Source organism: Capricornis sumatraensis, chromosome 5 (genome assembly GCF_032405125.1).
Source record: "Capricornis sumatraensis isolate serow.1 chromosome 5, serow.2, whole genome shotgun sequence".
NCBI lineage: Eukaryota > Metazoa > Chordata > Mammalia > Artiodactyla > Bovidae > Capricornis > Capricornis sumatraensis.
The window spans coordinates 118,499,222-118,512,023 of NC_091073.1; the positions used below are offsets into that span (position 1 = coordinate 118,499,222).

Sequence of the window (12,802 nt, forward strand, 5' to 3'; positions counted from 1 at the left end):
ACGTCTCCTTCAAGTACCTAAGAGACAAGCCAGAGGGAGCCCTGAAGGCCCTCAGGAAGCCTGTAGTCCCACCTGCGAGAAACACTCTACCCAAGAAGCGGGCCTTCGGCGGGTATGGGGGACACAGTCATTACTGGAGAACAACTCCCCTCACAGATCTCCCCCAAGGCCATTCGACTCCAGTCAATTAGAGACCCCACCCCACCCAAATTCGGGCACTCTACCCCACTGCTCACGGCCGCCAGGTGGACCGCTTGCCTCTGTCTGTGGCCATAGCCCCCAGCGGCTCCTTGCAATCCAACCCAGAGCCTGCCTCCTGGGAGGCTGTGAGAGGTGACCTTAGGAGGACAGCTGTCTTCTTTACTAGCCACACTGAGGAGCACAAAGATTAAGGTTTGCAGCTATTTTATTTACAAGTATACATTTAACACAATGAAATAAACACTGATATATTGAAGCCTAGTTAATAGTAGTGTAACAATATGTATCATTTGAATGATTACATTATTTTAAACATCAAACTACACTGAAAAATTAATGCGATAAAATTCTTGGTCATAATATTATTAAGAAATACAATATATAAATTGAAAATATGATTGCTTAAAATTTGAAAATGGAAGTGAACTCATTTGGACAGAGCCAGAGTTGAACATAATCTGAAAGGAGGGGGTGGGGGAGAATCTCTGACCCAAATGAAATCTTTCAGGTTAACAGAAGAGAAACGAAGCAGTCTATCACAAACGATGACGGGCAGCTGGCTTCCTCAGGGTGGACTGGGCCCCAGCGCCCCCGGTTCTGCAGGAGAATCACATCACCGAACAGGAAGACTTTCCTTGTGAAGCGGCCCCATCGATTTTTTCTGCCTCCAAAATTATCCTTCTAAAAACATCAACAGCAGTCTGAAAACAGAGAGAAAACCAATTGGCGTTAGTTTTAAAGTGGAGCCGTGACCAACATGGGGTTGCAAAGAGTCAGACAGGACTCAGCGACTGAAACATGACAACGAATGCGGTTTCTGCTGGCCGGACGGGAGAAGGCCCACTGCCCAGTCCTACGCTTGGAGGTCAGGCATGGGGGCCCCCGGCTGGAGGTGCCTCAGCGCTGCAGGAACCAGGGCTTCCACCTCCCCCGGAGACCCCCGTTTTCATCCGTCACCACAGGAAGCCGGAGGAGCCGTCATCCCTGGGCTCTGGCCCACTCCCCTCTGACCTTGGGGCCCAGTCTCTGCACCCCCTCACCCCCGGGGTTCTGGACTGGAGCAGGGCAGGGGCTCCTCCTGCCTCACACTGCACCCCGCCCTTCACACCCTTTCCCCTCCCACCTCCTTAAACCCCTCAGCTCTGACTCTGAGGCTGTCCCTCGAGCGTCCTGCCTCCTGACGGTACCTCCAGGGCCCGGCCATTCAGGAGGAGGAGCCCCTGTCCCTCGGGGCAGACACCAGTCCCTGTCCTTTCGGGGCAGTGACTGTGATAATCCTGAAACACCCATTTTCAAAAGCCTCACAGGGTAGCACCTACATCCTGTCATTACCAGGCACCAGCCCCCATCCTGACTTTCAGTTCCGCTCAGTATCCTGCCGGCCAGCACCCCTCGGCCCGCCTCCTCGATCCAACCACACTTGCCTGCCCTCTCTCCCGGGCCGGCGCAGGCCCCAGGCAGTCTCTGTCCTTCCGCTCCCCGCCCTGCCATCCTGTACCCACACGGTGGACGCAGCCGGGGGACACGCCCCCAGGGCCCTGAGTCCCAGCGCCCACCCACACTTCCCCGGTCCAGTCACCCACTGGGATGAAGGGGTCACGCCTCCTCCTTCCACTGGCGCCTCTGAACCTCTGCCCTGTTCTCACCCTCGGCTGATGACTGCGTTCTACACAGAAGCAGCACCCGTAAGCGAACTCTGCCTACTTTGTCCACTAGTGACCATGCCCTTGAGTCTGGGCTCATCCACTCTGGCTCGCGCTTTCCTAGGATGGAACGACGGAGGCAGCCCTAGGCGAGCCCCAGCCAGCCCCCGGCCCAATGCTCTTGTCTAACCGAGGCCAAGGCTTCAGCAAGCACCCCTCTTTCCGCATTATCCATTCCCCTCCTTTGCCATGACTAAGCAGGCACGTTGGTATTTACTTCATTCTAAGAAAAATGCACAGAAAAATGTGTGGAAAGATGCATGCCAAACTCTTACAAAGAGAGTACAGTGTGCCTGGAATCTGGCTTTCTAGATAAATCTTAGCACTCTTGATTACCTGTGTGGTCTGACTCTGCTAAAGTGCATTCTCTTTCATCAGACTGCTGGAATACAGTTGTGAAGGCCTCCACAGAAAATAAGCCAAAACTGCAAATACATCTTATAGTTCAGTAATAGTCAAAGTGCAGTATTCGCACTGACTTGATAATTTTTTTATAAACCACTGTGCATTTTGTTATCAACAAATCTGACTCAATTCCACTGAGGACAGTTCATTTTAAAACACTGGATTTTTGGTTAGTACCAAGGGACACTTGAAAATTTATCAATAAAAAATTCAAGCAGTTTACACAGACTGGTCTCTAATCATGTGACTACTGATGAAGCATCTCTTACTAAAGTCTCTCTCTTCCTACACACAGACCAAGAGTAGTAAGCATCCCAGTATGGAGCACCTGTGTGGACCAGAATCAACTATACCTCTCATGTACGGAGGTCAGAGGGACTCGGTTCCTTCCACCTGACAGGGAGCAGATTTGACAACAAGGTGAGAAAAGGTCCCTGGAGCCGTGACCGAGGGCTGAAAAGTGTCCATACAGCTGTGAGGACCGCGGCTTTCCAAGGGTACACATACCATCACGGTATGTACCTAACTGGGCTGCAAGAATCTTTCTGCCTTAACGGATTGTTTCACGTCTGATAAGGCATTTGTTGATCTGATGAAGATGCTCAAGCAACCAAGGCAATGGTTGAGTTGGGTCATCTGACCCTCGAACTTGTCTGGGATGTTTGAGGCCACCATACTGCACCCTTATCTTCTTTTAAGAGTTTTGGTTGATATCAGATACATTTGCTAAATTTATCAGAACTTTTAAAGAATCACAGCAGTTGGAATTTTTTCATTTTAACTTTAAGCCTTGAGCACAATTCCATCTTTCCTTCGGATACCGAAAAAGCAGTCTACTGTCTTCTAAATGAAACTGAAAGGTCAAAGAGTAAATCTATCCAGAACCGTACTGAAGAACCTTTAAGCTATACTAAAGTATAACATAAACCAGACAGGACAGGCCTGCGTCCTCAGACCAAAATGTAGCTCAGTAACAAACCCTAAGCCGACTAGGCCACTCTCAGTGACCACAACCTTAGGTCACTCTCAGAAGATACACTGGCCTGAGGTTCACCAGGCAATTCCTCTTGATTACATGAAGGCAGGGTCCATGCAGTGTCTACACTTTTGAGGCTGCTGCAAAGAGTAATACAGGAGCCGCCAGACACGTCCAGAGCAACACGAACACACAGCCCAGGGGCCACGGGCACCCACAGGAAGAGGGAGCAGCTGCTGACGCCTGTGTAACCGTCAGTCGAAAAGGGTAACTGCTCTTGGATCCTCAGATTTTCCCCAAAGAGAACCAAAACAGAGGGAAGTCAGTAAACAGACCAAAGAAAGCGTAGGGCCATTCAACTGCACTCCTCACCCTGAAATATGTTTAAACTGAGATACAGCTGTCACAAAACATGTATTCCAGGTGTACAATGTAACGACTCGATGTAAGTACGTATTGTGAAAGGATCACTGCACTAAGTCTGGTTCACAGTCACAATTTGTTTCTTCTTGTGATGAGAACTTTTAGGATCCACTCTTTTCTTAGCAGTTTTCAAATATACTGCATAGTCACCGTGCTGTATATCCTATCCCCAAGACTTCTTTATTTTATAACCTGTAGTTTATACTTTCTGACCACCTTCAAATCTTTATGACGTAAATTTTCAAGCACATAGGAAAATGGGGTCAGCCGTATAGTAACCGCTGGGCTCTGCTCCGAGCTCACCGAGTGTCAGCGTCTGCGCCGTGTTTGCTTGCTCCCCCTCTACCCGTCTCCCCATCTATTCCATCTGAAACTAGGCTACAGGCATTAGGAAACCTGGCCCCTAAATACTCTGGTTTGCGTTTTCTAGGAATAAGGACGTAGTTTCTTCCTAATCCAAACACCATCACCACTCCTAAGAAAATCATTTCCAAAACATACTCCAATCTCTCCAACTGATTGGAAATGGCTTTCATACTAGCCATTTTAGACCAGGTTCACAGAGACATTTAAATACAGAACAGTCTCCATCTCTCCCTCGAGAACACTATCATCTCTACTACACTTTGGGTCAGGCACAGGCCTTCTCTTCTCATCTATCAGAAAGCACAGTAGAGGACCAGATTTGGGTTAAACTTAAAATTCAGTCCAAGTTTTTACACCATCTGAAGTACAGAGTGATCATAAAAGGTTATTCACCTCTTGGATCTTAAATGCCTCACTTCTAAAATGAGACAGATCAACCAGATGATCTGAAGGGTACATAAGACACCCAATGTTTGGTTTAATACAATTAGAGACAACACAGGTATCTCTCAGCTCTTACTATCTGAATTCTCACTGTGTGCGTGTGTGTTAGTTGCTCAGTTGTGTCCAACTCTGCGGACTGTAGTCCGCCAGGCTCCCCTGTCCACTGAATTCTCTAGGCAAGAGTACTGGAGTAGGTTGCCATTCCCTTCTCCAGGGGCTCTTTCCAACCCACGGATTGAGCGGGGGCTCCTGGATTGCAGGCAGATTCTCTACCATCTGAGCCCCCAGGGTCTGCACTCAGAAGCTAAACGACTGCAGATAAAAAGTCCTGCTATCCACAACCCAGGAGGCGGCCGCACAGATTTAAGCTCCCTCGCCTGCTGACACAGGGACAGACAGATCTGCCTGTCAGGGGACCCCTGGGTTGACCAGGCACCACTAGAAACAGAACCACTGTACGTACAAATTATGGAGAACATGGAGCTCAGTGATCCTGTCCTTGAGTCTCAGGATGAAACAAAGGGGATAAGAGAGAAGAAACTAATTTTGGCCGGAGGACTTCTGAGGGCCAAGGAGGAGGTGGGATTCGAGTAGCGTCTCCAAGGGCAGGGGTCTTGGTGGGGAAGAGGGCGGAGCTGGGGAAGGACAGCCCACTGTCCTCGACCACAAGCCCTACCCCCCACCCCCAAACTGTAGTTTTCTCACAAAAATGCAAGCCAATTCATTTTACCTGAGGGTCAGACAAGATAACGTATTGAAAAGACTTTAAGTATGCAGCTAATCACATTAGAGAACCGTGAGGGCACAGGGGAGGCATCTGCACGCGCCATGGTGTTGAGGGGAGTGGGAGGGGCTTGGTGGGCCTGCCAAGTGCAGGATGCGGTGGAAGAAACTGGAAAAGTGTGATTCACACCCTGCGCTCATCACACGCTGGGCGCTCTGGGGCTTGTTTGACAGACGACTGGCAACCCACTGACAGTTTTTAGGTGAGTGACATCATCTGATCGGCAGCGAATAGAAACACTGGTGAGAATGTGGAGGCGGGAGGCAAGCTGGGCCGCTCTGGGTCTCAAGGAAGGAAGAGGAAAAAGGGGACACAGGAAGCCTGCTGACAGAGGACTGACACCCCTCCTCACAGGCCTGAAAAGGAGCATCTACCCGCAGGGCTGACGCTGGTGAAGCAGCTTGCGCAATGGTTCTCACTGGTTTCTATGTATCAAAACAACACGTACATCTCACTCAGTTTTACCCAACAGAAAAAGGGGGCAGGTACAAGAACAAAACTGCCAAAGTGACTTCAAATCATTCTTGTTCCTCTTCTATGCCTGGACTTAGTTCTGTGCCAGCCTTTAGCATGAAACAAAATAAGACTACGTGTTCGCGGAGGAAGTATTGCCTTTACATTACTTAATTTCTATTTATCATACAAACATTCTAGGTCCCATCATAACACTGACTGAATTAAAATACCAACAGCCTTTCATCTTCCTAAAGCAACCCAGAGCTGGGCACTCGAGATGGTGGGAGGAGGAGGACTGAGCAGGAGTGATGATGATGGCAGTGGCACACCGACTCAGCAACACACACGTCACGACTGAGGGGACACAGGGCAACGTGAGTTTTAAAAACCACGTACCTGATTTTCTTTTGCAGATGATTCCAAAAACGCTGCGTTCCAAGACTCTGCTAACGCTTTCCCTTCTTCATAACTGATCACCCTAACAGAAACAGAAAATTCTAATTGAAGTACTTTGCTCTTTACCACGTAAGGTGTGTGTAACTGACTGACGAGGCAGTCAGCTCAGTCTCATCCAGAGTGCACGCAGAGTCTCTCAGCCACCCTGAGCTGGGGCAGAGTGGACACTGCCTGACAGGGCCGCCCACTCCTGCAAATCCCCTATGGTTCGGAGAACAGGACTCCAGCCTCCGCAACAATCGACCCCTTTCTCAGCAGCTCGGCTGTAAGACCCCCTGAGACGGGCCATTCTGAAAGGGCCCACAGTGGCCCCCTGCTGCCCGCAGGCCGTGTCTTCCCATCCGGGTCTTCCTCCGATGCTGAGCTCCCCAGAACAGGGTCCTCAGCCTGGTGCTCAGAAAACTGTCTGGACTAAACCAGCACTACCACTGTCTTCTTAGTCTGCTTTGTGCAAAATGGCAAAAGCATGTAAGATAATTTTCTACAGTGTGTGCCCTCTTTTTAAGAGGAAACATTTTCCACGATGGGTGAGATGTTTTACTGCAGTTTTGTTTCTGTTATGCAGTCATCGCCACACTTCTGAAAACAGAAATGCTACAGCTAAAAATATTCTGGCTTTAAGAACAATTAAAAACAGAACCTCAGTGACTACATCACTTTATATAGCAGTGTTTAGAAGCTACATACCTTTCCATATGTAGGTCTTTCTTATTCCCAACCAACATAATAGGTATTCTGTTAACACAAGGGGAAAAAAAGCCAAAGTACACTAGTCAGTGCCCGATTTGATTGTTCCGATGATCCTAGTATATCGAAAATAAGAGATAAACTATTGCTACTTACTGTACTTTCCCCACCATATCCAATAATTTGCCATGGATAACTTTGATCACTTCAAAACTATAAAACAAAAAGCATGGAATCAGACACCCATTTAGTAGTGACATTCTAAAATGGTTTTATTGGTATTTATATTGGTAACAATAGAAAATGTCACAGACTCACCATTTTAATATAAAGTAAACTGAACACAAGGAATTCCTTTATTTTTTCCTAGCACTCTTTTTCACATGTGTATGTATTCAACACGCAGTAGCCCTTACTGAGAATATTCAAGGTGGAACAGGCGAGATACTTAAATTGGAACGTTTACAACTGGGCTGATTTAATCTGTGAATAAAACATTTGTAGAACGTTCCTTAGCAATCAGCCTATGCTCCACACTAATAAGGTAAAAACAGAGAAAAATAAATCAATTAAGTATTTACCATTTTAATTAGCAGGAAAGCTCAGTTCATGTTCATTCACTATTCTGGGCAGTCTGAGGTAAGACATAGTTTTTTATTCCACTGGTGCAAGAGAATATCTAATGGGATAATTTTTTCCCTTAACAACCTGTTTGTTCCACCAGACAACCACTAAAAACCATTAAAGTCTGATTGTTACTACTGCCAATTCCAGCATAATCCCTCAGAAGGATTAATGTCACCTAAGCACGGCAAAAAAACTCAAGCAAGGAGAAGTAGGCCTTACCTTTTGATTGATGTAACAGAATACACAAGAATATAACCATTAATATCTATGGAGTATGTCTGAGGAAAGATGGAATATTCATCCTGTGGAAGAAAAAAGAATTACATTTGAGTGAAGGCTTCACATGGGGCTTCCCTGGAGGCTCTGTGGTAAAGCGTCTGCCTGCAACGCAGGAGCCCTGGGTTCGAACGCTGGGTCAAGAAAATCCCCCGGAGGAGGAAATGGCTACCCACTCCAGTGTTCTTGCCTGGGAGGGGCCTGGCAGGCTACTGTCCATGGAGTCACAAGAGAGCCAGACACGACTAGGCAACTAAACAACAACAACGTCTTTATCTAGGGTAACAAGTGATCAAAGAAATAAAAGCAAACAGAAAGCAGATCATTATTTGAGAGACATAGCTTTTACACACCCAAGATTAAGACTGGTTTGGGGGCAGTAACATGCTTTAAGCCAATACTGATAAATGGCTCAGGCTAGTCTAAGACTTTCTAGGGACGGCTAATGTCTTGCAGTTTGTGAGAGAGACAGAAGGAATGAAAAGACTGGTTCCGTGACCCTGTGTCAAGGAAAAGCACCACCACACTTCTAAGGACGTAAAGCCCAGAGTTCCTTAGGCCTCGCAGAAAATTCCCGTGTGCTCTAGTTTACCCCATCAATGTGTATTTTCAGCTATCTCCGTCACATGAGTCACAATGGCCTGAGCCCAGTCCAGGGGTCATTAGTGGGTTGCTACCAGCACTTGAAAAAAAGAGGATGACTGAGGAAACAAAACGCCAGACTCAAGTCAGCATACTCAGACTTTCTAGGATCGAATGTGCTATTTACTGAGCAACTTTAGGAATTAAAGGCACACCGTATGCCACTGCCTATTAGGACCAGTTTTATAAGCTTTATGAAGAAGTCTGGTGCTTTGCGTACAGAATTGTTTAAAGCACACGAAAGTGTCTAACATCAATGCAGGATTCAAGAGTGCCACTGTCTGGTACAAACATTTCCTGCTTCAGCTGAAATACAGCTGTTACTATATCACCCCATCCCAAGCTCTACTGTAGGAAAATCACACCAAGCCATCCTCACATCAAGTAACTGTCTCTGTTAACTGCAATTCCAGTGTGGTTATGACAATGACCCTGATCAGATAATAGCATTTCAACATTACAAAGCTTACTACATATGCAAAGTAAAACCATTAATTATTAGTACAATTATGACCAAATTTAATTCACTTTAGTGTTGATGCTGAAAATCAAATTATTAATGGACTGACAGATCTTTTTACCCAGATTAAAACAAAATTTCAAATACTTTTAGTCGAGAGTTCAGTGGCAGTAGACTCAAAGTTAAAAATTTCATCATACTCAGGAGGCACAGTGTGAAAAAACTAGTAAGAAAAGTGAAACGGAAGAAAAAGACCCTCAGCTTTAACAGTGACCAAAGACGACAAAATTCCTAGGAATAAAACCTAAGAAAATAGAAGCGTAACACATGGTCCAGCCGAAGAAAATCTTAAAATAGTCCGGAAAGATAAAAAGACTTAATCAACCGAAGAGTGTGCCACAGACTTCAGCACAAATATACAGACTCGTAAGAATATCTATTAATTAATCCCAAATTATACACGAATGTAACATACTCCTGATGAAAAGTGTACTTCCTGAGAAAAAATACCAACTGAACAGCAGGTGGGTGGAAACCAGAAAGCCAGAGATTAAAACAGAGCAGGACTACCTCATGAATGGAGCACACTGGGAAGTCTGCAAAGACCCAAACAGACCCAGGAAGCAGGCATATAAAATCAGAAGCTGGCATTTCAAATCAGTACGGATGAAAGGTAACCCTCAGCTAAATGTACAGTGAACAAATGTAGAGCCACCTGGAGGTAAACAACTAACTTGGATCTCTTAACTCACACCTCAGCAAAGTGTATTCCAGAGGAAAGACTTGCAGATGAAAACTGACAGTGTGTACACAGTGGATGGGAGGGTTAAAAACAAACAAACAACAGTCTTGGTTAAAAAGGGATTAATCAACTCAACTATATGAAAATGAAGAAGTTCTTCATGCCTAAAAGTCTTTCAAACAAAAGGAAGACTGAAAACAAAACTTCAAAGCTCAGTTCATATACTAAATGCTAATTTTCTTCACATATTAAAAATCAGCAAGCAAAGACCATCCTGCCAAAAGACAAGGGTGAGGTATGTGAACAGACAAGATAATTCACAGAACGGAAATAAAAATGTCCTCAAACACAGGAAAATAAGATCAAACTCCTTAATAAGAAAGATAGTTAAAATGACACCCAGCAGACTGGCAAATATAAAAAAAAACTGGCTACACATCGTGTTGGTGAGGCTCCAGGGAAACAGGCAGTCCTGTTGACTGCTGCCAACCAGGTGACCCTGTGGGGTCCAGTAGCCCCCCACCCAGGAAATCTATATATGTGCCAGATATAACCTCCTTCTAAAACAACACAAGATATTGACTGCGGCACTGCTGGTGGTGGCCGGACCGCAGACAACCTAATTGCTGATCAATAGTTAAACTATGGCGCATCCTGGGCGTCTGGCAGCTTGGTGTCGAACCCCTGCCTGCCAGTGCAGGAGGCGTGGATTCAGTGCCTGGGTCAGAAGCTCCCCGGAGAAGGAAACGACAGCCCACTCCAGTGTTCTTCGCCTGGGAAATCCCACGGACAGAGGAGCCTGGTGGGCTCCAGTTCACGGGGTCGCAGAGAGTCGGACAGGACTTACTGACTAAACAAATGATATATCCAAACAACGGGCTATTACGCAGTCCCAGCAGGGCGGGGCAGGGCAGGGCATGGCAGGCCGTCTGCACCGATACAAAATAATCTCCAAGATGGAGATACCAAAACACATTACTTTTTGTGTAGAAAGTAAAAGAAAAAACTTGAAATATATTTGCATGTTCATGTATAAAAAAGCCTGGAAACATTTACTAAAAACTTACAATGGGTTACTGCTGGCAAAGGAAGCTAAGACAGTTACAGTAGAAAGATTTGACTATTTACCCTTTTGCATTATTTTATTTCTATTAACATGTACATGTACTATTATTTCTAGATGACCTTAAGTAAGTAAGTAAAGTCACTCAGTCGTGTCCGACTCTTTGTGACCCCGTGGACTGCAGCCCACCAGACCCAGGGATCGAACCCGGGTCTCCCGCACTGGAGGCAGACGCTTTAACCTCTGAGCCACTAAAAGACAACAAAAAAGGCGGGGGGAATTTGACATTAAAATTGACTGTCTCTGACTCACTTGTCATGAGTTTACTTAAATTACACCAAAACAAAATATTTCATGCAAACTAAGAATAACCAACTTGTATTTACTATGTTCATCAGCATCCCTAGCTGGGCAATTAAATCAGCTGCATAAAATAAACTACTAAATAAACAGTACTTGCTATCAAATATTTAGTTCAGTTCAGTTCAGTTGCTCAGTCATGTCCGACTCTTTGTGACCCCATGAACTGCAGCACGCCACGCCTCCCTGTTCATCACCAACTCCTGGAGTTTACTCAAACTCATGTCCATCGAGCCGGTGATGCCATCCAGCCATCTCATCCTCTGTCGTCCCCTTCTCCTCCTGCCCCCAATCCCTCCCAGCATCAGGGTCTTTTCCAATGAATCAACTCTTTGCATCAGGTGGCCAAAGTATTGGAGTTTCAGCCTCAGCATCAGTCCTTCCGAAGAACACCCAGGACTGATCTCCTTTAGGATGGACTGGTTGGATCTCCTTGCAGTCCAAGGGACTCGCAAGAATCTTCTCCAACACCACAGTTCAAAGGCATCAATTCTTCAGCGCTCAGCTTTCTTCACAGTCCAACTCTCACATCCATACATGACCAAAGGAAAAACCATAGCCTTGACTAGACGGACCTTTGTTGGCAAAGTAATGTCTCTGCTTTTAAATATGCTATCTAGGTTGGTCATAACTTTCCTTCTAAGGAGTAAACGTCTTTTAATTTCATGGCTGCAATCACCATCTGCAGTGATTTTGGAGCCCCCAAAAATAAAGTCGGACACTGTTTCCACTGTTTCCCCATCTATTTCCCATGAAGTGATGGGACCAGATGCCATGATCTTAGTTTTCTGAATACTGCTATACAGTAATTGATTACATGTAATTTTACTCCTCAAATGCGTGAGTGAACAAATTTATTACAGACTGCTTTTTAATTGAAGGAAACTGCCCTTTAATCATTCTTCCTTGCTACCACAATCTTAACCCCAGACCCAGCCCATAGGAATCCAATTTAAAAACAGCTCTTGGAGCAGTAAATTTAAGTGCCATGTCATCCAGTTTCTACAGAACGAGGGTGGGACCGTGGCACAAGAAATACTGCCCCGGCTGTACCATCCTGAATCTTACATAAACACAGCACAGCCTTTAATGGTCTCCCAAGTGTGAATACAGCCTTTAGGAACTATTAGCTGCAATGAGAACAAATTATTCAAAGCACCTAATCTGGGAATATCCTGTGCAGAAATTCTCTAAATATTCTGAGCCGGTGGTAACAAAACCCAAAGGAGCGAGACAGCAGGGCTCAGGACTTAGCCCATGCTCCTATCACACTCACACCAGACAGTTCCTGAGCGTTCTGGTCCTTTCGGGGTCATTCTTTGTATCACTCCATCATTAAAACAGTTAATGGCAAAGTGTACGTTTATGCTTTAGAGCAAAACAAAACCTCACAGAACACACTCAGAATAAGGTCCTATGCCGGGGGCTCTTCTTCGCTGGTTTCTAAGCTATGTGATCAGTCATCTATGAGGTCAGTTGTCTATGAGGTCAGTCGCTGGTCAAGATTTCTGTTGTTTCTCTTGTTCCAGTAGACTCCCACTCTGCAATGGGCAGGGACCCATTCAATGACTGAAAGCCTAGGATGGCTCCGCTCTAAGAAAACCCCATGAGGTCACGGACGTTGAGTGAACAAGTTGCATGTTACAGCTCTGGGACACACACATTTGCTGTATCTGAAGCTTCCAGAAAGGAAACTCCAGGATTCCCTGCACTGCCAAAATGACTCAATAC

The 12,802-nt window shown here is 45.8% G+C and overlaps 1 protein-coding gene across 1 annotated transcript in view; it reads right to left on the reverse strand.

The window, feature by feature from the left end:
- Nucleotides 1-299: 299 nt before the first annotated feature.
- Nucleotides 300-12,802, reverse strand: part of RHEB (Ras homolog, mTORC1 binding) — a 51,195-nt gene continuing 38,692 nt past the window's right edge. Inside the window, exons 4-8 of the mRNA XM_068972813.1 lie at nt 7,748-7,830; nt 7,058-7,114; nt 6,902-6,949; nt 6,155-6,236; nt 300-902 (exon numbers count right to left, since the gene is read on the reverse strand). Coding sequence (XP_068828914.1) covers nt 810-902; nt 6,155-6,236; nt 6,902-6,949; nt 7,058-7,114; nt 7,748-7,830 — 363 coding nt within the window. The 3' untranslated portion in view covers nt 300-809. The remainder of the gene's footprint in view (nt 903-6,154; nt 6,237-6,901; nt 6,950-7,057; nt 7,115-7,747; nt 7,831-12,802) is intronic.